This window comes from Hemibagrus wyckioides, linkage group LG18, assembly GCF_019097595.1.
Source record: "Hemibagrus wyckioides isolate EC202008001 linkage group LG18, SWU_Hwy_1.0, whole genome shotgun sequence".
NCBI lineage: Eukaryota > Metazoa > Chordata > Actinopteri > Siluriformes > Bagridae > Hemibagrus > Hemibagrus wyckioides.
In genome coordinates, this window is record NC_080727.1 from 5,737,694 (window position 1) to 5,764,277 (window position 26,584).

Genomic DNA, 26,584 nt, shown 5'->3' on the forward strand with positions numbered 1-26,584 from the left:
CGCGGCAGTCTTATGCTTATCCCAAATGCTCTCATTGGTTCAGACGCATCATGACGTTTATCCCACCCCTCCCGTCATCCATGGTTTGTCTGTATGTGTATTCAGAGCCACTGAGCAACAGACTTTTAAAATAATTTACAAAATAATAACAACTATATATATACAACTATAACTAACAACTATATATATATATATATACACATACATACACACACACACACACACACACATACACATAATCAGGCATAACATTATGAGCACTGACAGGTGAAGTGAATAATCTCCACTGATGATCTCCTCATCATGGCACCTGTTAGTGGGTGGGATATATTAGTCAGCAAGTGAACATTTTGTCATCAAAGTTGATGTGTTAGAAACAGGAAAAATGGACAAGCGTAAGGATTTGAGCGAGTTTGACAAGGGCCAAATTGTGTTGGCTAGACCACTGGATCAGAACATCTCCAAAACTGCAGCTCTTGTGGGGTGTTCCCGGTCTGCAGTGGTCAGTATCTATCAAAAGGAACAGTGGTGAACCGGTGACAGGGTTATGGATGGCCAAGGCTCATTGATGTACGTGGGGAGTGAAGGCTGACCCGTGTGATCTGATCCAACAGATGAGCTACTGTTGCTCAAACTGCTGAAGAAGTTAATGCTGGTTCTGATAGAAAGGTGTCAGAATACACAGTGCAGGACGGGTCAGGGTTATTTTGGCAGCAAAACACAATATTAGGCAGGTGGTTTTGCCGGATCTGTAAATATATATTTTTTGTTTCTTTGTTTGTTTTTTTTTGACAGAAACACCAGCTCTATTCTAAAGCCCTACTTCAGCTGCACCACATTGCAGTTATTAACAGGCAAAAGGCTAAGCATCTTTTTTTTCCTGACACCTGTTCAGTCACTTCTGTGAACACACAGAGACACAGGCATGGGTCATGACAGCTCTTGCATGAGAGTGAGATAAAGGCCATTTGCAGACCTGCCAACCTTTATGATTTAGCGTAGGAGCTCTGATTTTAACATACGAGTATGCTAATATGAGTTATCACTCAAAAATATGCCAAAAGAGTAGATTTTTTTTCTTTCTTATTTTGCCTCAATAAAAACAGAATATCAGCCATTATCTGGAGAGACTGGCAGTTCACTCTGCAGATCCAATCAAACAATTTGAGCAACAACAGAAATGTCAGCCATTTCATAGTTTCTACTTTTTCCAAAAGAACAATGTAGTTATTTATTTGTTTATAGTTTACCGCATTTTTACTTACCTCCTGCCCCCGTTTTAATAGGAAGCGTGTTGTTAGCAGGCCTACGTATGGTCACAGATGCTTTGACTTAATCTCCTAAAGTTTCCTAAAGTTAATCTCAAGCACGGCTTATTACAGATATTTGGCAGTTTAAATCTCATTTGTCATTATATAATGCTTTAATTGAGAATAATGACACCCTCCTCTCTCATATATCCCTTTTCCTGACTAGTGTAATCTGATTGTCAGGCGGTTATAAATGTGTGTGTGTGTGTGTGCCTAAAATTACTTCATTCATTTTTGGAATTCCTCAAGTGTTCAGTTGCTGTCCAATCGAGTTCTGTGGAGGAAAATTTGATTTTTGAGCTTTACAAGAGTTATTTCCTTCAGCTCTCGCCCTTAAACATATGTAATAAAAAAAAAGAAACATATTCAGTATTATAATATGGATTATTACTCGAGCCCGAGGCACGGAGGTACAGCAGCTGAAATCCTTCTCACCTCTCCAATCGTGCCATCCCTCAGCAAGAGGACTAATGGGAAATATAGCTCGCTCTCATGCCACTAAATCAGATACATGCACTAAATGATGTGGATGGGCCATTCAGCTGAGCGGGATGTACTTCATTGTCACCATCCATTTATACGCGTGTGACCCCTGGGAAATTGTCGCTATTACCCAGTCAGATTACTACTTTGCCACCAAGGCTAATGGAAAAGTTTAAATTACGGTCTGCCTTTCTGATTTGTGTAACCGGTTTGATCTGAACGAGGCAGGTTATTGTGGTAATGTGGCTTTGAGTCAAGGAAATTCAAGCATACCTTTTCAGTAACTAGGAATATGTATCTTCAGTAAGCCAACTACCAGAATATTCTTCTGTCCTTCCTGTGAGTTTACATATCACTTCTAATGATGGAAAATAAAAAAAAAAAGAGCAACAAAGTGTTATCGTTAGTGAGAGTAAAAGAACCCTGAGTCAGAATAGGCCAAAGAATAACTAAAAAAAAGTCCCTTAATTAAGCGACTCCAAAGTAACACTCAGCACCATGTGGGTGGATTTAGATGGATATATATTGTGTCTTGCCCCGCTCTGTGTCACTGCCTAATTCTGTACCTGTTCTTCCTTTCTTTCTTTTTGCTGTCAGATCCCAATCCCATTCTCCCAGCAAGAGAGAACGACATCGTGAGGAAAGAGAAAGGGATAGAGAGCGCTTCGGAGGCAGCACCTATCGCCTTGGCAACAGGAAGCGGTCAAGGTCCAGATCCAGGTACCTCACACACACTAGTGTTGTTGAAAAGATTATTTCGATGCTCTTTATGGTTAGTTGTTTCAAGCTCTCAAAGCCCGCAGAGAACAAAAAAAGTTCATCCACACCTGCAGAAAAGAAAGTGACGTCAGTGTTTGCGCCTCCTTTTGTAATGAAAGTGCTTCACGTAGAATCGGCTGCTCATTTAGACCCAACAGCATTATTAGTACAATAATTCTAAACAACCCAACCTCTCCAAATCCATGTAGGCTTGTGTGCGTAGGGGTATATACTTCCTATTCTTGGAAATATTTGAATAGTGACTGCCTTTTCAGTAGTTACAGAAACCCAAAGACTTGCTTGTATTCATAGGCTTAAACACAATTACTCCGATTTTTATTGTTATTGACAATGTATCGACCCATTGTGAAGGCTTGCGATAACAGAATGAATTTAAAGCTGGAAATAATTACACCGCTCCAGTTGCTTTTCTCAGAAACAGCACCAGAGTGTAAAGACTTGTGAATGGGCGAATACACAGCTATTGTTTGCTGGCGCTACACGTCCATTCGCAACTTCTATATGTGTAATTCAGTCCATTCAGGCAGTATATGATGATAGTAGTGTGCTGTGTGGCTTTATGAAAGAAAACCATTTTAAGCAAATACAAATCAGATGGTGAGTGGAATTAGGGGTGATAAGGTGGCTTGGATTCTTGCTTCAGTTCGAGGAAACTCCTTTCTGAGTCCACCATAAAGATAAAGACTGAGTACTCTATGTCCCAGATGGTCAGCTCCTTAGCGGCTGGAGCCTTTCATCCAAATATGGCAGTATCCTGATGCCTCTGACCATCACAAGTGACAGTGCTGTCCGCACACATCTCAAGAACACCTGTGGTGCTAGAGACATGCTGAGCTCTTTGAATTGTTGTGCCTGTCCTTGAAAGCAAACCTCAAGAAGCACCTGTGTCCTGGGACAATGGGAACGTGGCAGTTTGTGTCATGCCGAGCCACAGCCATGAACCCGTTTTGTGTCTGAACAGCATGAGTAATATCCGATAACACCAACATGTGACAGCTTTGAAGAACCAGTTCATCTCCCTTAATTCTACAACCAGTCAGAAAAAGCATTCTCCTTCTGTAATAGAAAGTGTAAGTGTAAGTAACTTTAGTTCTGAATTTTTAAATCGACCTGTGGCCAGCAAAACTGAAGTTTGTTCCGCTGTGATAGTGTCATCAAGACCCACTGGTCTGATATATTTGTTGGCCAGTGAGCAAATTTGGGTTATAAAGCATCCTGCCTGAGACAGCCTGCCTCATTAACAGGCTTTACAGCACCTTGAAAAGGGAGGGTTTCTTAGGGCTCACTACAAGGAGTGAATATGTGGCACTCGAGTGCCTGCTAGGTGCCTTGACATGTCGCTCTGTATATTTAAGGCTCACTTGAGGCTGACAGAACTTATGTGGGCACTGAAACAATGAGCTAGACAAACCCGAACAGATCTACAGAGTCTGATATCAGTCAGCCCGTGGGAATAAGAAGAAAGTGTGATGCACTTGATTGACCCTCATTAGCAGGAGATCTTCAGTAGATGTGACTAAAAGCTTTAATCTTTATACTCTCCAGCTGGTAAATTCTATAGGCGAGTGTTATGCTAGTCCAAATGCAGCACCTAATCTGCGGATACTGTTATATTCTGCCTGACATCATCAATTGACCATCTTTCTATTTCCACTCTGTTTCACTTTTGACCCGAAAGCAATTTTGAATTATTAAAGAATAGCTCTGAGTAAAGGTCGCAGTAACCTCCGAAGCATAGTCCCCTTTTTCAGCACCTTTTAATTATTTTTATAGTTCAGGCTGAATTGTGCTAGAAACCTCCTCCTAATGTCTTTCCTCATTCAAAGTTCTCCTGGAAGGACAGCCAGAAGTTCTTGCTTTTGAAAAGTGCCATCTTGTGTCATTATACTCTATGTTTCCTCTGCACCAGAGACTTTCAGCATGTGTGATGAGAGAGGAAGCAAGGCCAGGAATAGCAGTGGCTTTCAGCTGGGAGCTTGGCTCCCGTAGTGTTGCACCCTGCACACAATACTCCATCTTTAAAGCATTTGTTAGAACATCTGTGTCCTTAGATTGTATCATTCAGATGTCATTTTGGATAAAAATCACCTGCCACATGAGAGTAATGTATGCTGGAGCTGAGAGGCATTTTCAGAATGAGAGGAGAGAGCATCCAATGTAAATTTTCAGAGCTGTCATCATAGGGGTGGTCCTGCAGGACCAAGGCTTTTAGTGGCCACTGTAACCATGAAGAAAAGATTTTGTACATTACGGCTCTGGAGCCTTTAGAAGATCTAAAGAGTTATACAATGTTCTGAAATAAAAGTTTGCACAAAGTGCAATTGCAAGTCTCGAGGCTCTTTTTACTTGAGCACCATACCATCACCCTAACACCTCCGTCTAGAGGTGTCAGTTGGACTGATTTTTATCCCATTCCTGCCTGCTCTTGTCAAAATTCCTGCCTACTCCCAAAGAAAAAAGTAGTTTCTCTTTCTCTAGCATGCTTCATATCTGACCACGCACATCTGCCAATATGAACGTAAAATCTGAGTAGCACAAAATTCCAGTCCATATCTCTTCCCAACCTGGAACATAAACTATAGTGACCTTTCCATCTTGCAATATAATGGCTGTCTTCTTCCATCTCTACACTTTGCCTATGATTTTTGTATGGTGACAAGGCATCCATATCTCAGAGCATGTCTTTCCGTCACAAATTTAAGGATTAGCATGTAGTGTCGACACAACCTCCGCCCATAGAAACACTGCAGTCTCCACCCCCCGACCCCCCCCCCCCAGTAGTGCAGTACGCTCGATCACGTTTCTCTCGAGTACGCTATGCGAATAAGGTTTCTAAATCCGTGCCAAGTTTCATGTGCTCCAAACCCACGTATAGACTGCCTCAACTCCTACCGTTTCCCGAATGACTTCTCACCTTTCAGTGATTACAAAGCACAATTCCGAGCTGCTGTTAAAAGAATGAGAAAGGGCCAAGTCATTCACTTGAATCATGTCCGTTTGTATCCGATTCGGAAATGAGTTACTTGACCACCCTGCACTCCTGTAACTGGAGCCCAGCTTGACTTTATTGCTCCAGAGTTTTTGCAGCAAGTGTGCCGAAGCACTGTATGCCTTCACATTGATTATACTGCTATGTAGTGCACATTACACACTCTTTACTCTGCTCCAAGCCACATATTCTCTGGAGAAAGAAGGAAGCGCTTTTCTTAGTTGCCTTTGGTATATTTTTTTTTTTATATACAGTATAGATGCAAGTGTTACTGGGGTTTTTTTCCTCACCTTGCTGGATGGCTAATGGCCATCAAACCTCTCGGGGTTTGACATTTGGAGAAAACAAAATAGTTCCATGCAAATTGGGTGCTGCTATTAAGCATTTTTAATAAATAAGAAAAAAAAAACAAGCCGGTGCTCGAGCTTCATATAAGATGTGACTGAATGTCTGTATTTCTGGGAAATATTTAGCTTTCATGAACAGGCAGAACTGTGAAGAATGATGAAGATATTATTAAAGTCTGAGTGGAGTCATTTATCTGAAGAGGATTTGACTTGTTAACTGCAATAAGTTATGTGTGAAAGATAATTATTGCGTTATAACATCAGGAGCTGTTCGAACTTTTCTGACATGATCTTTGGTTCTTTAGAGAAATTAGTGACATCTGTTCATGGCAATTGTCAGTATGCACTGGCAGCGTATTATCAGTCATTTATCTTCTGGTATTGCTATCTCAGGAGCACTGGGAGCGAGATTGGAGTGGTTTTATGTACATAATTTAGTACAGGTAGTCCACCTCCATGTATGAACACCATACAAACCCGAATAGAATGTGTGTAATTTCACACAGACAATAATCCAAGGTCAGGGCGTAACCAGAGACCCTGCAGCTATGAGGCAGAAACACTCCATTTTCTAATTTAAGAAAGGAAGACGTGGTGGTGCAGTGTTGTCTCTTCACAGCTCCAGCTCCCCCAATTTGATCCTAAGCTCGGGTTACTGTCTGTGCGGAAATTTTTCTGCGGGTTTCCTTCATGTTCTCTATTCTAGATTGTCCCTAGGTGCGAATGAATGTCTGAGTGAAAGTGTGTGTGAGAGAGAGAGACTGTGTGTTTGTGTGAGAATGAGTGTGTGTTGCCAAATCGTCCAGGAAGTATATTCCCACCATACAACTCACAAGCTTTCCCAGGATAGACTCGGGATCAGCTTGACCCAGATTAAGTGGTTACTGATGAGTAATGAATGAATTTATGTGCCGTTGAAATTTCAAGTGTTGTTGCATGTACTAGCTCCTAGAGTTGTTTTAATATAAACCTGTTTATGTATTTGTCTTAGATCACCTCACGAAAGGAGAAAGAAGAAGTCCTCAAAATCAGTGCATCACTCGAAGGGTTCCTCCAGGTCACCCACAGCCTCATCAGACAGGGGTAGAGCAATAAGGAAAGTCTCCACCCACACCGCTAGCTCCTCCCCAACATCTAGCCCCACGTCTAGCCTAAGGAGCTCCAGGTAGAGTAATCTCATGCTAGCGTGCTATGGGAGGTGTGTGTTGTGAATTATATATGGCCGTGCTTCTAGAAATTTCTTTTTTCTGTTCTATTTTTTTTTTTTTTTCTTCCTTCCTCATGACTCACAGCAGTGTCCCACAGTGTTCTTTAGTGAATCTCACATTGCCAGCACAACAAAAGAAGTCGTCGCTTTTCTTTTAAAGTTTCCTGCGGTTTTGGCATGATTTGACATCCAGACTAATGACCTGTTGAATGAAACATGAAAGCGTTGGATCGCAGAGTGATTTCCGATTCAGAATGTGTTTTTGACACACGCAAGGAAAAAAAGAATGAAGTGAACACACTGCGTTTGTTATTGTTGTTCCTTCCCCATTATTGATTGTTTTATTCAAATCACCACAGGGGACATCTGTATATAAAAGTAGTCTGTCAGAATTTCTCAGGTTTCATCAAAAAAAAAAAAAGAAAAAGAAAGTTAAACCCGTAGGGTTTTGTGTGCCACTCTCGTCTCAGTTCTTCCGGGGATGGATGAATATTTCATAGCATTTCTCTAGTTCTGTATTTTCCTGTCAGAGATCTGGACTTCCTATTTGCCCAAGTCTGTCCTTACAGCTTTTAATACGGACCAGTTCCTACAAAATCCTCTAGTAGTCCCTCCGATTCCTGACGCGTACCTCATCCTTGTTCTGTGCCATTTTCTTTTACAGGGATGCTTCCCAGGAAAAAGACAAGCAAGTGTCGTCGACCATTATTTCTTCAGTTCAAACCAAAATCACTCAGGTATGTAGGCAAAACATGATGAGCATTTCTCTCCATTTATGTGGACGTGCTGTTATTGGGAAATATTCAACATCAGGGTGGCGACAGCAACACCGTATCGCAGCGGGTCACACCACGCTACCGTCACTGATTATTTTCCTATAACAGCACAGCAATGTCCCCATGTGTTTTATTCCTTTTCAGACCGATTCATCTGCCTCTTGATCCCATCATGTCTGTCTGTCTCTCTGTGTGTGTGTGTGTGTGTGTGTGTGTATGTATTTGTAAGCAAGAAGAAAAAGAATGTCATTTCAGCAAGCTGATGCCGTGCAGCTGTCACCCTCGACAGCTTTCGGCTGATCTCTGCCCTCGTCTTTTCCAAACAAAATGCCTTGTGCATGTTTGGTTATCTGTTTCTCTTCCCTTGGGCCTATGTTGGGAAATGCGAGGAACGCACGAGGATGAAAACGCGCTCGCCAAACCCGTGTTACGACGCGGCGCTTGTTGCTTAGCTGCCACTTCTTGCACTTACGGTCGTCTGATTGCATGCAGAAGGCAAAATCACACTGCTAAGCACTCTTTTATTGTGGCTGAAGCAATATCCTGGTGGTGATAGAGTTGCAGAGCCTTGGAGCTCTTTGTGATTTCTGTTGGCAGCACAGCGTAGTGATGCTGACACCACTGAACCCCCGGACAGCACCTAGCAGTGAAGGGATGCTTCCTATTAAAACCACCAGCTGCTGACAGAACATAGAGCTCCTACTGATAACACAAACAAATATTCGTACAGGCGTGTGTGTGTGTGTGTGTGTGTGGAGGGGGGTTTACTCACTATCACTTTTTCACATTCCATGAAACTGATTTAAAAACATTTGTAATTTATTCAGGCTTATTTCACATGGTTGGAGATTGGGGCAGGGAAAGGTGACTGATGAGTCTGATTAGATGGAGATAATCATCAAGTGTAAAGGATGACCTAGCATCTTATTAATTTGTCATTAGCACAAGGGAATGAGGGAGAGTTCGAGCAAATCTGGTGAAATGAATTTAAGGTGTGTGAGGCAGAGATAGCAAGTGCGTGTAAGATACTTTATTATACTTCCCTGAGAGATATATTGCACGACGTAGCATTTAGAAGAGAAAAGAGAAAAAGCCAGTTCACCCGAAAGGGGGAAAGGGCGCAGGATGGAATTTACTGGAATCACATTTACTCCATGTTGACTTTATTATATGAGTGAATTAGACCTGCGAGTTTATGAGGCTCGGTGGTGTGAGCCAATAGAAACCAAGTGCTTGGGACTGTGTGCTTTTTGGTCAGAAAATGAGAAGCATCATCGTTGTTTTCTTTTTCGTAGTGGCCACACTGGACATTTGCCCTGGTGTTTTCTTTCTTTTCTCCTCCATACATTCTAGGATTTATTTGCTAGCAATGTTGGCATGTCTGCATTTCAAGGTTTTCTTAAAGTTTAAGCAACCCTGTAAGGAATACTCCATCATTTTTTAAAACCAGACTGTCTGCTGTGTCTGTAGCATATGAGTGATTACTATGTACAAAAATGTGTGGGTTTTTCTTTTCTGTCCTGAGGTCCACACTTACAATGGAAGTCAAGGAGAAGTTGATAAATTTGCTTAATGTTTAAAATACGTGACTGTATTATATCTATATGGGTTACACTCAATGAGACTTTTTTTGGTGAGACTGTATTGACGGACAGCTCGCACCGACACTTGACAGCATCTGTTACAGTAAACTGACACACCGGTACATGGCCCGGTCAACAGGAGGCAGTCTTAGGAAGACCTCAGTCATTGATTCTGATTTTATTGAAGATGTCAGGCCATGGAAGAAGCTGTCGAAGCCAGCACAATAACTGTACAAGCTCTCTGTGAGCCACAGCCGGTATGTTTTGCATATCTGTCGGATCATAGGACAAAATAAATTTCACCTAATATCGATCTCCGTCCACAAACCAAGCCTGAGACGAACCAGTAATGCATATCAATGCGTTTTCTAAAGAATGCCAGAACTCTGTGTAGTCAAAAGAAACGTGTAGTCTAAAGGTCTTAAGATGAGACACGAGAGAATATTTTACTAAAGCTTTTTTTTTTGTTATCAAGGCAACTTCAGTCAAAGTTATTCAAGCACTAATTTTGGTCTTTTATGCAGGTTTTAATTTTTCAGCATCTTTCAGTCCTTTTTCGTGGTACAGAGACAAAACCTCTTGAAGGTTGTCTAGAAAATGCATTTTTCACATAAATGTCATCACCTACCCCAGCAACTCCCCTGTGATTCCATGGTTTTCTGTTCTTATCTTACAGAAAAACATGTTAAAATGGCTGTATGAGATAATCTTACATGCACTACATCTGAGGTGGTTAGAGGTCAGGTTGAAAAATGGAGGAATCTTTCTTTAATGTCGTATGTACGGAATAACAGATGAAGAGGGTGGTTTATTATTTTTCTGTAGCAGAGCGTCTCAAAGTATTTTATGCCTAAAAAAAAAAAAAAAAAGAATTTCACGTCATTCTGTTAGAGAATTTGTTATAGTATTTATTTAAAATGTCGTAGAACATCTCCATAATAAGTTGCTTGTTTTATAGCATAATTGCTTTTGTTATAGCAGCTATAAATAGTCATTCTCTCAAACACACACTTGTGTTCTGTCTCTTGGTGTAAATTAGATTACAAAAAAAGGCAATGTTCCCTGTCCTCTTTGACACTTACAAAGCACTGGCACTAGAGACTCAATCAGTAATAAAAAGAAAAGTGTGCCTTAAAAAAAAAAACTTTACCATATCAAAGATTTGTTTTTTAAACCGGTTTTATTTTTTTTGAATAACAGAACAATTAATGAAATTGGCTTCTTATTAATAAATGAACTGTTATAGAAATGATGTTTTATACAATGATGGATGGATGGATAGGCAGATGGATGTATGAATGAATGGATAGACAGACGGACGGATGGATGGACTGACAGCTGAATTGATGGGCAGGTGGATGGATGGATGGGCGGGTAGATGGACGGATGGATAAATAGATAGATGGATGAATGAGTAGACAGATGGATGCATGGATGGGTGCATGGATGGACGGACTGATGGATGGATGCATGGATGGATGGGTGCGTGGGTGGACAGACTGATGGCTGGCTGGATGGTCAGACTGATGGCTGAGTGGCTGGCTGGATGGGTGTGTGGGTGGGTTTATGGACGGATGGATAAATAGATAGATAGATGTATGAATGAATGGATAGACAGATAGGTGCATGGATGGACGGACTGATGGCTGGCTGGATGGACGGACTGATGGCTGGCTCGATGGATGGATGGATGGATGGATGGATGATGGATGATGGATGGATAAGTGCGTTGGATGGGTGGATGGACTGACGGCTGGATGGATGGGCAGGTGGATGGATGGATGGATGGATATTTGTCTGCTCAATCGTGTCACAATCCCTGTGAATGAATTGTTACTATAGAAACATTGCTAGCTCATTTCTGCAGCTTTTTTAAAATATCTTTCTCTTGTAATATTTATGCTGTGCAGCCCTCATGTGAGAGTAAATGAGTGTGAAAAATAGAGTCTGTGGCACTGGAGTGTTTCCAGAGCATTTACATGGGCAAATGTTACTAATTTCTTCTCCTCTTTCTCTTACACACATCATACAATTCAGCAAGAAGTAATTAGGAGGTTGCAAGAACACAAGCCAACGTCTAGAGTCCGAAAAGATTGACACTCTTTTGGGAAGTGGGTTAAAAAAAAAAAAAAAAAGTCTGAATTGACGCAGTTAGGAGGAAAGTGGGCGATATTTTGACGACTGCTTATCTAACACCATTTGCGCCTGGTGATTGAAACTAACTAGCACGTAATGCGATACACAAAATTTGCCTTGTGGAAAGAGACTAAAGTTGCACCCCTGTGGAATCCTGTGGAATATTTGAGGCTCTAATAAACAGTGGAGCAAATGAATTTCCATCAGCACAATAAATATAAAACAGACTAGAACGCTGGAACCGCCATCGTTCGTGGATGAGGACGTGAAGCAAAACTGTGTGTGAGAACTCTTTCTTTCCAACAGCTGCAGCATCCATGTGCAAAACAGATTATTATTTTTTTTTCGGTGACCATTTTGAGCTCTGCAAGCCACGCAGCTGTGTTTATTTGATGAACTGTAATGACCATGAAGATCTTGCCGCAATCTGGTTAGTTGTAATGATTCACTGTATCATGGGAAGCGCTGTATCTCAGTTTCGCCGGGGAGCTAGGTGCTGTAGAGCAACACTCATAGGCTGTGAGCTCACTGATGCAATGCAGGTTGCTGTTTTTATTTTTTCCTTCAACACTGATATCTCGACGTTTTCTAATTGTTTGCCAATTGACCCGCAAAATAAGCCAGAGTATTATCAGACTATTCTCATAAATGGCATAAAGAACAAGTGGGATTAGGTCTTGGATGAATGTTGGATAAGTATCGTGCTGGAGGTGTAATAAGACGTAATTAAAGCGTTCTCAGGATGACCGAAGAGCTATGAACGGATAACTTTATCCGACAGTAAGGCATTATCTGAATGTAGGAATGTCACCGTGGCAGAATTGTGATCTGAACCTATAAGCTTTAAAGTCTCTTCTTTAAGAAAACATCAATATCTTTTACCCAAACAACAAGGAAATGTTTTTATTTAGTCTGATTCTAACCCCGCCTTGGCTTTCTGATTGTAAACATATTAACAAACACAGCAGTCAGAATGTCTGCAGTGCTCCTGAGCAGTCATAACATCATCAACACAAAGAAGAGCGCTTACACTCCCTGTCCAGGACAGCGTTGTTAAAATGCTTAAATGCCATTACTATGAACAAACAGCGTCCCAAATGGTGTGCTGTACACTACACACTATGCACTCTACGGTCTAGTGTATGTCTTTTAAAAGAGTAGTTGTTGATCTTTCGGCTGCTCTATGTGTGTGAGGGGTCGCCACAACAGTCCAACTGGTCCACACAACAACTTGGCACAGGTTTTACGCCGGATGCCCTTCCTGACGCAACCCTCCCATTTTATCCTGGCTTAGGACCAGTACTGCTTCCAGTTTGGGCACTGGCTGGAAATCGAACCCGGGCCTTCCACATGGTAGATGAGAAACCTGCCATCTCAAATGTCTTTAGTTGTCTGCCATGTTGAAAGTTTTTCCTCATTCAGCGTCAGTGCCTGGTAGCCCCACCCCCTTAAATCTACATAAGCAAAGCTGTAAGTGTCCAACATTCCACACTTTGTTTTTCGGTTAAATAAGTGCATCATCCAGGTACTTGGAAGTGCACTTCTTCTTGTTGGAATGTCCAGTGTAAACACACTCCTCACACCGTTTATATTGCACAACAATGTAGAAATGCATAAGATGGGATTTGGGACAGATTTCAGCCCACATTGATGCTCATGTTTAGCCATTTGCCATGAGTGATTTTTTTTTTTTTTTTTTTTTTTTTTACACCTCAGATGAATTCTTTAAAATTGTCAGTAATGTTTTTGCCAGTAGAAATGTAGACATGCTAGGTAAGAGTGTTCACTGGAATGAAATCTTTAAATGTGATTTTCTCCATTTTTTACTTTTGGAGTTGAGCAGATTTTAAAATTGCGTTTCAAAACGTTTTTTTTTTTCTTCTTGGCATTTGAGTTTGTTTTATTTGTAAAGTATCAAGCAGCCCTGTCTTTTGTTTCAGCCCAGTTTTTTTCCATCCCTTATGTTTTTATTCTCTTTTTTTTTTTTTTTATTTCATTTTCGATCTGAATGAAAGAGGCTGTCTTTTAAACACTCCGTATAAATAAAGCTGACTTGAATTGACACAAATAAGCGAGAAGGGCAGAAGAGCTCTTTCACAATGCCTGCTTCTGTGCTTTTTGTGTTATTTTCCCCTCATTGCTTGTGAGCATATTCTACTGTTCTGCTTTGGCTGAGTTTTATTCAGCACTTGGACCGCCATCCCCCTCAGCGCTCTATTTATCCGCCTCCTCACCACAGTGTTCAGCGTGAGCGTGCTGACGAGCATGTTTGCATTCGGTCACTGGTTGGTTTGTTTTATGATTTTTTCTTTGGGTGGGGGGGGGTCGGGTATTGGAATTTCTGGATCGATATCTCAGCCAGGCCAGACAAGGCGAGGCGAGGCGAGGCTAGGGCCGGGCGATAGCTCATCTTGGCTTTCCTCCTACGAAAATGCCTCCTGCTCCAAGAGATTGAATATCTCCACAACGCGATGCGGACTCTCCAGGTTGGACTGCTTTCAAACCGGAACAGCTCGACTGAACGGTTCGATGAAAAGGTGCTGAAGGCGGCTCTCTCATAAATAGGCATGGAGCATTAAGCTGTCACTGGTGAAACATTAGCTTTATCAGATTGCGAGTAGAAGCGGCTTGCGCGTATCTCCAATCACCCCACATCATCACTGAAGCAGCAGCTGACATTCAAGTACACTGCGTCTCCTGTTCCCGTATCATGTAATGACTATGGCGCTATGCTGCTACGTCAATGCGCGTTATGTCCTCGGATGAAACGCTTCCCGTTGCATAAATGAATGTCATGTATAAACGTATAGGCAGACAGTAAAAACAGCAGAGGAGTTTTTAGTAAGGAGAATTTCAACTGCATTAGTCACAGGCAGGCTTCGATACGCTGAGAGTCTCAGTGACCCTGTCAGCTACACAGACATGTCCTGAAGCACATGTAAAGACACTGTACACACTCTGTACACACTGTACACACACTCTGTACACCGTACACACTCCATACACACTGTACACACTCCACACACACTCTGTACACCGTACACACTCCATACACACTGTACACACTCCACACACACTCTGTACACCGTACACACTCCATACACACTGTACACACTCCACACACACTCTGTACACCGTACACACTCCATACACACTGTACACACTCCACACACACTCTGTACACCGTACACACTCCATACACACTGTACACACTCCACACACACACTGTACACCGTACACACTCCACACACACTGTACACACTCCACACACACTCTGTACACCGTACACACTCCATACACACTGTACACACTCCACACACACTCTGTACACCGTACACACTCCATACACACTGTACACACTCCACACACACTCTGTACACCGTACACACTCCATACACACTGTACACACTCCACACACACTCTGTACACCGTACACACTCCATACACACTGTACACACTCCACACACACTCTGTACACCGTACACACTCCATACACACTGTACACACTCCACACACACTCTGTACACCGTACACACTCCATACACACTGTACACACTCCACACACACTCTGTACACCGTACACACTCCATACACACTGTACACACTCCACACACACTCTGTACACCGTACACACTCCATACACACTGTACACACTCCATACACACTCTGTACACCGTACACACTGTACACACTCCATACACACTGTACACACTCCACACACACTCTGTACACCGTACACACTCCATACACACTGTACACACTCCACACACACTCTGTACACCGTACACACTCCATACACACTGTACACACTCCACACACACTCTGTACACCGTACACACTCCATACACACTGTACACACTCCACACACACTCTGTACACCGTACACACTCCATACACACTGTACACACTCCACACACACTCTGTACACCGTACACACTCCATACACACTGTACACACTCCACACACACTGTACACACTCCATACACACTCTGTACACCGTACACACTCCATACACACTGTACACACTCCACACACACTCTGTACACCGTACACACTCCATACACACTGTACACACTCCACACACACTCTGTACACCGTACACACTCCATACACACTGTACACACTCCACACACACTCTGTACACCGTACACACTCCATACACACTGTACACACTCCACACACACTCTGTACACCGTACACACTCCATACACACTGTACACACTCCACACACACTCTGTACACCGTACACACTGTACACACTCCACACACACTCTGTACACCGTACACACTGTACACACTCCATACACACTCTGTACACCGTACACACTGTACACACTCCACACACACTCTGTACACCGTACACACTCCGTACACACTGTACACACTCCACACACACTCTGTACACCGTACACACTCCACACACACTCTGTACACCGTACACACTCCATACACACTGTACACACTCCACACACACTCTGTACACCGTACACACTCCATACACACTGTACACACTCCACACACACTCTGTACACCGTACACACTCCATACACACTGTACACACTCCACACACACTCTGTACACCGTACACACTCCATACACACTGTACACACTCCACACACACTCTGTACACCGTACACACACACTCTGTACACCGTACACACTCCATACACACTGTTCACACTCCACACACACTGTACACACTCCACACACACTCTGTACACTGTACACACTCCATACACACCGTACACACTCCATACACACCGTACACACTCCATACACACTGTACACACTCCACACACACTCTGTACACCGTACACACTCCATACACACACCATACACACACTATACACACTCCATACACACACTGTTCACACTTCATACACACTGTTCACACTCCATACACACTGTTCACACTCCACACACACTGTACACACTCCACACACACTCTGTACACTGTACACACTCCATACACACCGTACACACTCCATACACACCGTACACACTCCATACACACTGTACACACTCCACACACACTCTGTACACCGTACACACTCCATACACACACCATACACACACTATACACACTCCATACACACACTGTTCACACTTCATACACACCCCTTACGAACACTATACACACTCCGTACATACTCTGTACACACAACGTACACACTCTGTACACACACAGTACACGCGCCATACACACACCATACACACAACGTATAAACACACTCCATGCACACACCGTACATGCTCCATACAACACTCCGTAAACACTCCATACACACTGCATACACACTTCATACACACTCCATACGAACACCATGCACACTCTGTACACACCAAGTAGACACTACATATACACTCCGTACACACACTGTACACGCTCCATACACACACTGTACACAAAACATACACACAACATATACACAGTACACACACGCCATACACACTCTATACACACACCTAGAAAAGAAGATATTTTCTCTTGTGCCCTTCAAAAAAAAACTAAAATAATTTAAATAAAACTGGTCTCCAAATCCACCTTCTGTCTGTGGTCACAGGATGTATTTGTTTTCTTGTTATCTTCCCTTCCTTACTTTGTGTTATATTTAAATAGTTATTATAACGGTATATATTTACATTTCTAAAAAAATCTGTTTGTTTTGCCTGGATTGATGGTCAAGCGTCTACATTCTTTGAGCTATCTATTGTACATTGATAGATATTTTTTATTTTTTCTTCACTGCTTCCCTTGAATAAAAAGATGTGAACAGGAGAGCAGCAGATAATGATTACTGAAGTGAGATGGGTGAAGTGGGCGGGGCTGTCACTCAGTCCTGATGCTTGTTGTTTTTATTATTATTTAAAAAAAAATTAAAAAAAAGATGATGACTCCTTTGGCATATTATTGAGTAATTTAATGGGAATTAATTGTAGCCTACTTCAGCTTTATTATGCAGAACACCTACGCAAAAATATGTAAAAGGTTCACCGGGATGATAGTCAATATTTATTTGTTTGGTATCTCGCCCACCGCAGTTCCTTCAGCACTGCACACCTACTGTTTAAATGCCCCCGTGATAGCCAGTTGTAAATTTCACAGTTTATGGTGCATCAAAGTATGTTACAGTGTCTGTACACAACAGTGTGGCGTGCTACGAAAACATTTTTCGGCTCCCAGCCAGAAAAAGACTAAAAGACAGGTTCAACACTTCTACTGTAAGAAAATGAAATTCTACCAAAACGTTTTGAACCTGTCTGGTTTGTGCTGTCTGCCTGCAGAGATCACATCAGATAAAGATCGCGTAAAGTTGTTTTAAATGCTAGCTAATTCCTTTTCCCAGTCAGTTTTTTCCGAAGGTCACGTGCTATAGCAAAACAGACCTCCACATAATCTTCTTCTTCTTCTTTTGGCTTTTCCCTTCTGTGGTCGCCACAGCGAATCATCTCTCTCCATCTATCCCTATCTTCTGCATCCTCAACACCTGCACCCACTAGCTTCATATCCTCATTTATTACATCCATATACCTCCTCTTTGGCCTTCCTCTTTGCCTCCTGCCTGGCAGTTCCATGTCCAACATTCTCCTACCAATATACTCACTCTCCCTCCTCTGGACATGTCCAAACCATCTTAATCTGGCCTCTCCCTAACTTCATCCCCCAAACGTCCAACATGAGCTGTCCCTCTGATGTACTCGTTCCTAATCCTGTCCAACCGTGTCACTCCCAAAGAAAACCTCAACATCTTCATCTCTGCTACCTCCAGCTCTGACTCCTGTCTCTTCCCCAGTGACACTGCCTCTAAACCTTACAGCATGGCCGGTCTCACCGCTGTCTTGTACACCTTCCCCTTGATTCTTGCTGAAATTTTTCTATCACAAGACCTACACCTAATAGACCCAGTTTATAAAGCTCTCTATATACCAAGTGATCTGTCAGGTCCTTACGCTTACACAGGCAGTGTAAAGACAACAGCTAGCATTTGAACGCGTATTAAAAAGTAGAAAATTCATCAAACCTACGGAAAGTTACCGAACGATTATTTCAGTTATTATTATTTAAGAGCGAACAGCGATCAGTCAGAGACGACGAGATTCGTGCACGTCAAATGCCGTGACTGACATTTACCTCAGGAAATGAGACTAGAGACTAATGGACTGGGAATGAAATCTTTGAAAATGTAATTTTCTCCTTTTTCACTTTTGGGGGTTGCCAGAATTTCAAATGCTAGACCTTTACTTGTGATTGAGATTCACGTGAAACTGAGAGACATATTTCACTTCAGGAAAGCCTGCCAGTTTTTAGCAGAAAATTAATTTCCTCATGTCCTAGACGGACCAATGTATTTGCAGGATATATACACACCTTCAGCAGCTACTTCTGATCTGTGATTGAGAAGAATAGGAATGATTGGGAAGAATCTGTAACGTCTACTTTCCTACAGCAAAGAGAACAGATTGTAATGGCCATCAAACTGTCAGGATGCTCCTTATGCTGATTTTCGACAAACATACCCCCGTGTTCAAGGAGACAAATATTAAAAACTGTTATTTTATCAGAGTTGAAGTCTTCGAGTCTTCAGATTCCCGCTCCTATTCTTGGCTGAAAGGAAGCAGGATAAAGCTCCTTTGCCTCAAGGTTCAACATGCGCTTGTAAAGAGTAGATATTTGAGTCAACTTGGCCGTTCTCCTCGGATCTCTGTCATGCAGAACTGCTGCCTTTTTTGTTTTTCCTCACCATTCTGTGTAAATACTGTTGTGTGTAAAAATCCCAGGAGATCAGCAGTTACTGAAATTTCCCCCATTCTGATGTTTAATGTGAGCATTAGCTGAAGTTCTTGGCATGATTTTATTGACTACAGTGCATGGTGGATATTTTCGTGACGGAGCAGTGTTGTGATCTGTTGTACATTATTGTGTTATGATTTGCTTTAGGTTTTATTTTCTGCCTCCTGGCCTTTACTGATCATTTCTGATTATTTTTTTTTCTATCTCTGCCTCCCAGAATCAATCCAGTGAAACTCACTCTTGTTTGTTTTGTTTGTTTCCCCTCTCCACAATCTAGGACCTCATGGCCAAAGTACGAGCAATGCTGGCCAAAGGCCTGCAGCCCAACCCATCCTGAGAGATATGAAAAAGGGGCGGAGCATCGACCGAGCCAGCCACGAACGTCACCTGCATCAGCACCATTCAGGACTGCAATGCAGAATGCAGGCCTGTACCGATGCGCTTTTATCCCTTTACACATACTCTTTATGGATCATAGGTCACCAAGCATCATCGGTGATTCCCTTTAATGTAAAAGAGCTCAAAGTTTGTGATGAGCCAGGCAGCATGCAGGGTTTATTGATTCTGTGGGCTTGAGGTTTTCCCATGTTTCTTCTTCTTTTCTTCTTTTCTTTTCTTTTTTTGCAGGAGGTGCTATTGTACAAGACAATATCAGAGGCAGAAAAATATAATGTTTATTTTACAAGAACAAATTAGACTAAATTGATAACAGAACCCCATCATCTTGTGTGATTAGCTTCCAGCAGGGCAGTGTTTAAATCCTTCTGTGAAGGATTAGGATAGTTTCAGTTCTTCTGTCGATGTTCTTTATTTTTTCCAGCCAGGTTCATTTTCTAAAGCCCTTGGCTGCTCGGGATTCTGTTGTTTACTTTTAACTAATGTGGCCTTCATGCTGTAAGTTTGTACAGGCTTTTCTTTGCATCTGCTTTGTAAAACTGAACAGTCAATAAAATTGGAGTCAAAAAACACGTCTTACTGGGTCCGTGTCTGATTGTGTCCAGAATATTGTGTGTGTGTTACAAGATTCAAGATAACGTCATATACCAGAATTGCTAATCATTATTGTTCCATATGGACTAATTCTACAGGAAAGCTAGTATATAGGGTTTAGGAGTGTGAGATAACTGTGTGTTGCTGTTTTGCCTGGAAACAAAAACAAAGATCGATATTGAGACTTGAAGTCATGATCATATCGTCAGTGAGAACGGTTAAGGAGATTTTTTTTTTCATTTTATGTGGAAACAGAATATGAACAGAAAAAAGGCTCTAGTTTTTAGAGCATTTTAAACCTTCATATATGTCCGATATAGACCTCCTACGTGGCATTGCCATGGCAACATGCTAACACTTAAATTCGACAGATTCTCCACAAACATAATACTAGACGATTATCGTGTGTTATTTTTATTTCTTGTTCAAATGTGGCCGTTTTTCAAAAGATAAGAGCACAAAATAACTAAAAAGTGGAGCGCTTGAAATAATTCAAGGACTTTTTTTTTTTCATGTTTTTTAGAATAATAGTCTTGCATAAGTAGTCGTCCCTCTTAAACTTTTGTATATTTTGTTATGTGACAATCTGGAACTGAAATTAATTTAATTGGCATTTATTTAGTATGTTACTGACTTTTGGTGGTTGTGCTGTAACCTTTCAGTGTTTTTCTTTTTTAATAAATAAGTAATTGGTTTAAAGGTGGGACGGTAGGATGTTAGAGAATTTTGAAAGATATATATTACATATAAAATATTAAATATTAAAATATTCATTCATAAATAAATAAACCTTAAAGTGTATATATATACATGTGTATATATATGCATGTATGTGTGTGTGTATATATATATATAAACTTGAAATTTTATTTATTTATTTATTTTTTTTTTTTTTTTGGAGGTAGTAAATGAGGATATGATGAAGTTAGTGGGTGAAAGGGTTGAGGAGGCAGAAGATAGGGATAGGTGGAGAGAGATTATTCGCTGTGGACACCCCTGATGGGAAAAGCCGAAAGAAGAATATTTATTTGTTTGTTTGTTTGTTTATTTATTTCCAATTGATTTTCAGTGGTACCAAAATCTCAAAGCAGCATATATAAATTCACTAGCTAACACTCCCTACACACACTCTAGACAGTATGTCATAGACAGATATATACATAGAAATACATAAATAAAGATGCAATTGAGCATGGAATAATGAGATTTGGCTAACTTTGTCTTAGACTACTTTTGCTACTGTCCTATGTTCTCGAGCAAAATTTGGGATCCTCCAGGTATTTATAATGATTTATGGGGGGGGGTGAATACTTATACACTCACAAATTTCCCCATTTTTTTTAATTTGTTATTAATTTTGCAACTATATAGAATTTGTACAGATTAATGACATTTAAGCGCAATTAACCCAAATATAATGCACAATTGAATGATTATATAACTCTAACTGTCTGATCTAAGCTTGCTTCTGTTAAATAAACCAGATCCCGATCAGGTCTGAGTTGAAAGCCTTCACAGTTCAACAGCTTTAAAGAACAGAAAAGAAAACCAGGCGCATGTCAGATGTCGACACTCTAATCCAGATAATCCGTGTACGAAGAATAGGGCTCAGATCTTTGCTTCCGAGCTTGAGAGCGTGTTTTCTGTTTCTTGCACCTGTACATCTGGCTTCATAGACCAGGTATAAGCGTTCTGTCATCAGAGAATTACGAGGTAAAATCCTGCCTACGCTACAACCGTCTGTGGCTGGGAATCCGTAAGCGGAAGTTCCCTGTGATCTGAGTGTGAAGAATGGCCTTCCTCTTTCCCTCATCAATCACCAGTCTGTTAGTACACAGTAGAAGCGGTTTGCATTCTCCGAGTGCTTTCAGATGTTTGAAAAGCTGCTTTCATGTGTACCAGAGGGAATCTGGGTTAACCTTCACCTTCCCATGTTAGATGGTTGTGTGTGTTGGGGGGGTCGGTACTTTCATTAAATCTCCTGACAGATTGGACCTGCTTGCAGTGCTTTGTGGTGTCTCTGTGCTGAGATTCAGACTTCCCAGGAGCCCTATACCGCCCGAATGTGATCTGTGTATTGCTAAAGGCTTTACTCGGTTCTGTTATTAGCCGAGCAAATTGTGGGGAAAAAAAAAAAAAAAAAACCTGACCTGTGCTCTTCTGCGCTCTGAAGTCGCTGTTGCCTAAAGCCAACAAACTCCATCTAGTTCACTAAACTGTACAATGGTGCTTAAAGGCATTTCCTTAATCAGAGGTTAACGATTTGTTTACGCAAACTCTTTAGCCTGCACATTGCCGATATTCAATTACACAAAGAGATGCATCTCCTCTGCGTTTCAAACCACAGCTGATGAATGAATCTTTAATCATGCTTTTACATCTGAATGCCCCCGTCCTCGTGACACATGCATTCTGGATCAGGTTTCTGTGTATTGATTTCACTGAAATATGAAAGTTAATCTTAATTAAATTAAATTCCACACTTTTATATGAGCAGTTTGGATGGGAGGCATAGAAAGTTGTTTATATTTTTAATACATAAGACTGGATCGTCAATTTTTCGTTTTTATTTCTTTTTCACGGTGGCATGGTGGCCTAGTGGTTAGCAAATTCGCCTCACACCTCCAGTATCCTGGGTTCAAGTCCCGCTCACTGTGTTTCCTCCCCATGCTTGGTGGGTTTCTAGGATGATTGGAGTCTCTAAATTGCCTGTAGTGTGTCTGCCCTGCGATGGGTTGGTACTCCATCCTGGGTGTATCTTGCCTTGATGCCTGATGATCGGATAAGCAATATAAAAATGAAATGAATTTCTACACTGACCCGGAGAATTTTGCTTTCATAGCTCTCACAAGACTCAGATTCTCAGTTTTTTTCCAAACCAGGGATCTATTTACAGAAACACCAAGCATGTCTGTACAGCTTTATTTCATGAGTAGATCCAATTATTCAAATATTGGCCATGTTATTAAAATGTGCACAATATTATTTCAGCTACACATGTTGGACCAATCACTTTTCTGGGAAAAGGGTTTTTCTGTTTTTTTCTTTTCCTCCACCGCTATAAGTTGTTTCACTGACCCCGTCTGTCCTTCACAGACCCCACTTTGAGGCTTAGAAAAATCCATCAGTAGCTCTTAAACACGAACTCAGACATCGTGGAGTTTGAGTGCATTTAAAAAATAAAAAAAAAGTGTACTGCAAAAGGTTTTCCTCTAATCAGTTAAATTAATCGCTAATGACTGCAAAAGGAAGGACAAGGAAATGCTTTAGCAAGAACAAATAGATTTTGACTAAATTAACCCTGATGTAAGAATTTTTCGCAGCATGCTAGTCACAAATAATTTAATGGATTATTTTATGGGTATTGTTAATTAGCATAATGGATAAAAGGCTTTTCTTTGGACTGAAGCAGGTGGGCTCTAGAGGATTATTCAGCCACTTGTGAATCATCTTTGCCCTGCCGATCATGAAAAGATGCCTCCATTTGGAGAAAAAGGTTTATTCATGTTTGGTTTAGAATGGCTCTAATGGCCAAGAAAGTACCTGAGGATGCAATATATCAAAGCTGTACGCTCAAATAAATGACCCTCTTAACTTCGGCAATGATTACATTTTACTTGGCTGCCCACTTCATTGCTTCATGCTGGTAAGTTCCTTGTGTCTATTCAGCATGTAGCTGAATATAAATTATCCAGATTTATCATGTAACATGTTTAAAACGAATCTGAATATATGATGCACTATTTGTCTTAGTTTGTTTCTTTTTTCCAAGAACCCATTGCATATATGAATTTGGACTATATGCGGATGAATTTCACAGGCCACAAGACAAATCCCCCACAACAAAAACATCTCATGATCAATGACAATGTTCGAGCAGTTTTAAATTGCAAAATCTGCAACATGCAAACATTATCCTCTCCCAATCCTTATACTGTATCTAAAAACAACAGAAATTGTTCTGTACGTCATAGATACTATACCGTCTACACATTCTATTTGATTTCCTCAGACAATGTTTATAAAAATTGGCCTGTCCATAATTTGCCATGACCTTGCGAACCTTGCTTGCTGGACAAAGGCTACAATCCATCCATCCATCCATCCATCTATTGTCTATACCCGCTTATTCCTAATTAGGGTCATGGGGGTCTGCTGGAGCCTATCCCAGCACACATAGGGTGAGCTACAATCATTAATATGATACAAATTGGAAGCACACGATTACGCTTTTTGTCTATCATCATTGTCTGAGCTTCAATATAAAACCATATTTCTGCCATATTTTCTGTCTAAACAAAAGAAATATAATTTTTATTTGTATAGCCCACACAGACCACTAGCTCTGCGCAGATTCTCATTTTGCATGCTAAACGAAAGCTAGAGTTATATCCTGGTGAGGTGATTCATCAGTTGTATATACACCTCATTTGAAGAAAAGTATCCGTGTACGCCACCGATGATGCACACTGTTGACACAGTTGTCGTTATGTTATGTGACAAAGAACCCTCAGAAGACCTCTAAGTGGTTTAAGTGTAGCACACAATTGCTCTCTGTTGTGGGTCGTCTTCATCCTTTATATATTCTTACAGCTGTAGAAAGTAAACTAGATAATATACAGCAAAATGGCAGCACCGCAGGCTTCGATTCTGCCATCGATTCAAGAGAAAATTAAAGAGCACGAGATGTGGCATAGAAAACCGACTCCTGATGTGGTTCTGAGATGCAGACTTTTTCTGACTTGCTTAAAATTCTGGCCAAACCACTTCAGGCGTTTAGAGTTCCCACTAGGGAGGGGAATCTCACCCAGAACTGGCGCCGGTTTTAGACGCTTAAACTCCACTGAGTTCCATTATGTAATAATATTTGCGTAGTTGTCTGCGATCATTCAAAAAGCAAGGAGTTGATTTAGGGTCGACAGTTTCACTTCTTCCCTCATTGCCGTGCTTGAGTTTGGCGTTTTCAGACACTTAGTAAATCAGTTCCCTCTGTTTCTAAATTGCAACATTTGGTTTGTGTAGATTTTCAAGGTGTCTTGAATTAAAAAAAATGAAGCCCGCCCGGGAAATAATCCTTTTTTTTATTTCCTGTTCTGCAATACTGATGTAATCACACAAAGTACCCACAAAAGAGCAACCTTCTGATTTATGGGGCACATTTGATAAATGAATTGCTGATAAATTACTAGAGTGGATATGTTTACCCATCACTGCTCCACATCTGGAATGGATCTAGAGCGGTGTGACTGTTGGCTCACTTATTGGGAGATCATTCTTTCAGTCATTCATCTCAAGTCAAAGCTGGTCAGAGTTGCAGTGGATCTGGATCCTACCCCAGGACGCAAGGTAGGAATACTCCCTGAATGTGTGGAAGCTAGTGCAACGCAGGACATTCTGCGCTCACTCCAAGCACAGATTTCATCACTCCAAGATTTTTTCGAACCATCCAAAGTCTTGCATGATAGGCTGATGGGAATTAAAAATTATCTGTAGTGTGTGAATGAAGGTGAGTGTGACTGTAGCCTGTGATAGGCTGGCACCCCAGACAGGGTGTCCCCTGCCTTGTCCCCTGGGATCGGGTCCGGGTCTCTGTGACCCTGTGTACTATATGTGGTTCAGAAAATGGTTGTCTTGCTGCCTGGGGCCTGTAATAGCCTGGCACCCCATCCAGGGTGTCCCCCTGCCTTGTGTACCGAGTACCCTGGGATAGGGTCCAGGTCTCTATGACCCTGTGTAAGATATTCGGTTCAGAAAATTGCTGTGTTGCTGCCTGGGGGTTGAATCTTGAGTTTGGGTTATTGTCTAAGTCAAGTTTCAAATGTTCTCCCTATGTCAGTTTTGAGTTACTGCAGGTTTCTCCTACCTCCCAACAACGTCATAGTGGATTGGCTAGTTTACAGCCCATGGGCATGAATGAGTTTTGCCCTATGATGGACCTACCATCCATCCCAGACTGAGTGTATATCTGTCTTACACTCAGTGTTTCCAGGATAAGTTATCTTCGTGATTCCCCAACCAGAATAAAGCAAGTTTCAGGCCATAAGCTATTCTGCTCAAATATATGCATTTCTGCCAAGTTGGTTTGGCTTGTGCATTTTGTTGGCTGATTTTAGAACGTCAAGAAGAGTCAGAGAAAGACTAATTTATCTAAATGTTCTAAAAAGGGTTCTTCAGTGACCATTTGCAAGTCT

The 26,584-nt window shown here is 41.4% G+C and overlaps 1 protein-coding gene across 1 annotated transcript in view; it reads left to right on the forward strand.

The window, feature by feature from the left end:
* Positions 1–20,371, forward strand: part of sfswap (splicing factor SWAP) — a 111,645-nt gene extending 91,274 nt beyond the window's left edge. The window contains exons 15-18 of the mRNA XM_058415365.1: positions 2,391–2,513; positions 6,901–7,074; positions 7,781–7,853; positions 19,681–20,371. Coding sequence (XP_058271348.1) covers positions 2,391–2,513; positions 6,901–7,074; positions 7,781–7,853; positions 19,681–19,740 — 430 coding nt within the window. The 3' untranslated portion in view covers positions 19,741–20,371. The remainder of the gene's footprint in view (positions 1–2,390; positions 2,514–6,900; positions 7,075–7,780; positions 7,854–19,680) is intronic.
* The last annotated feature ends 6,213 nt before the right edge of the window (positions 20,372–26,584 follow it).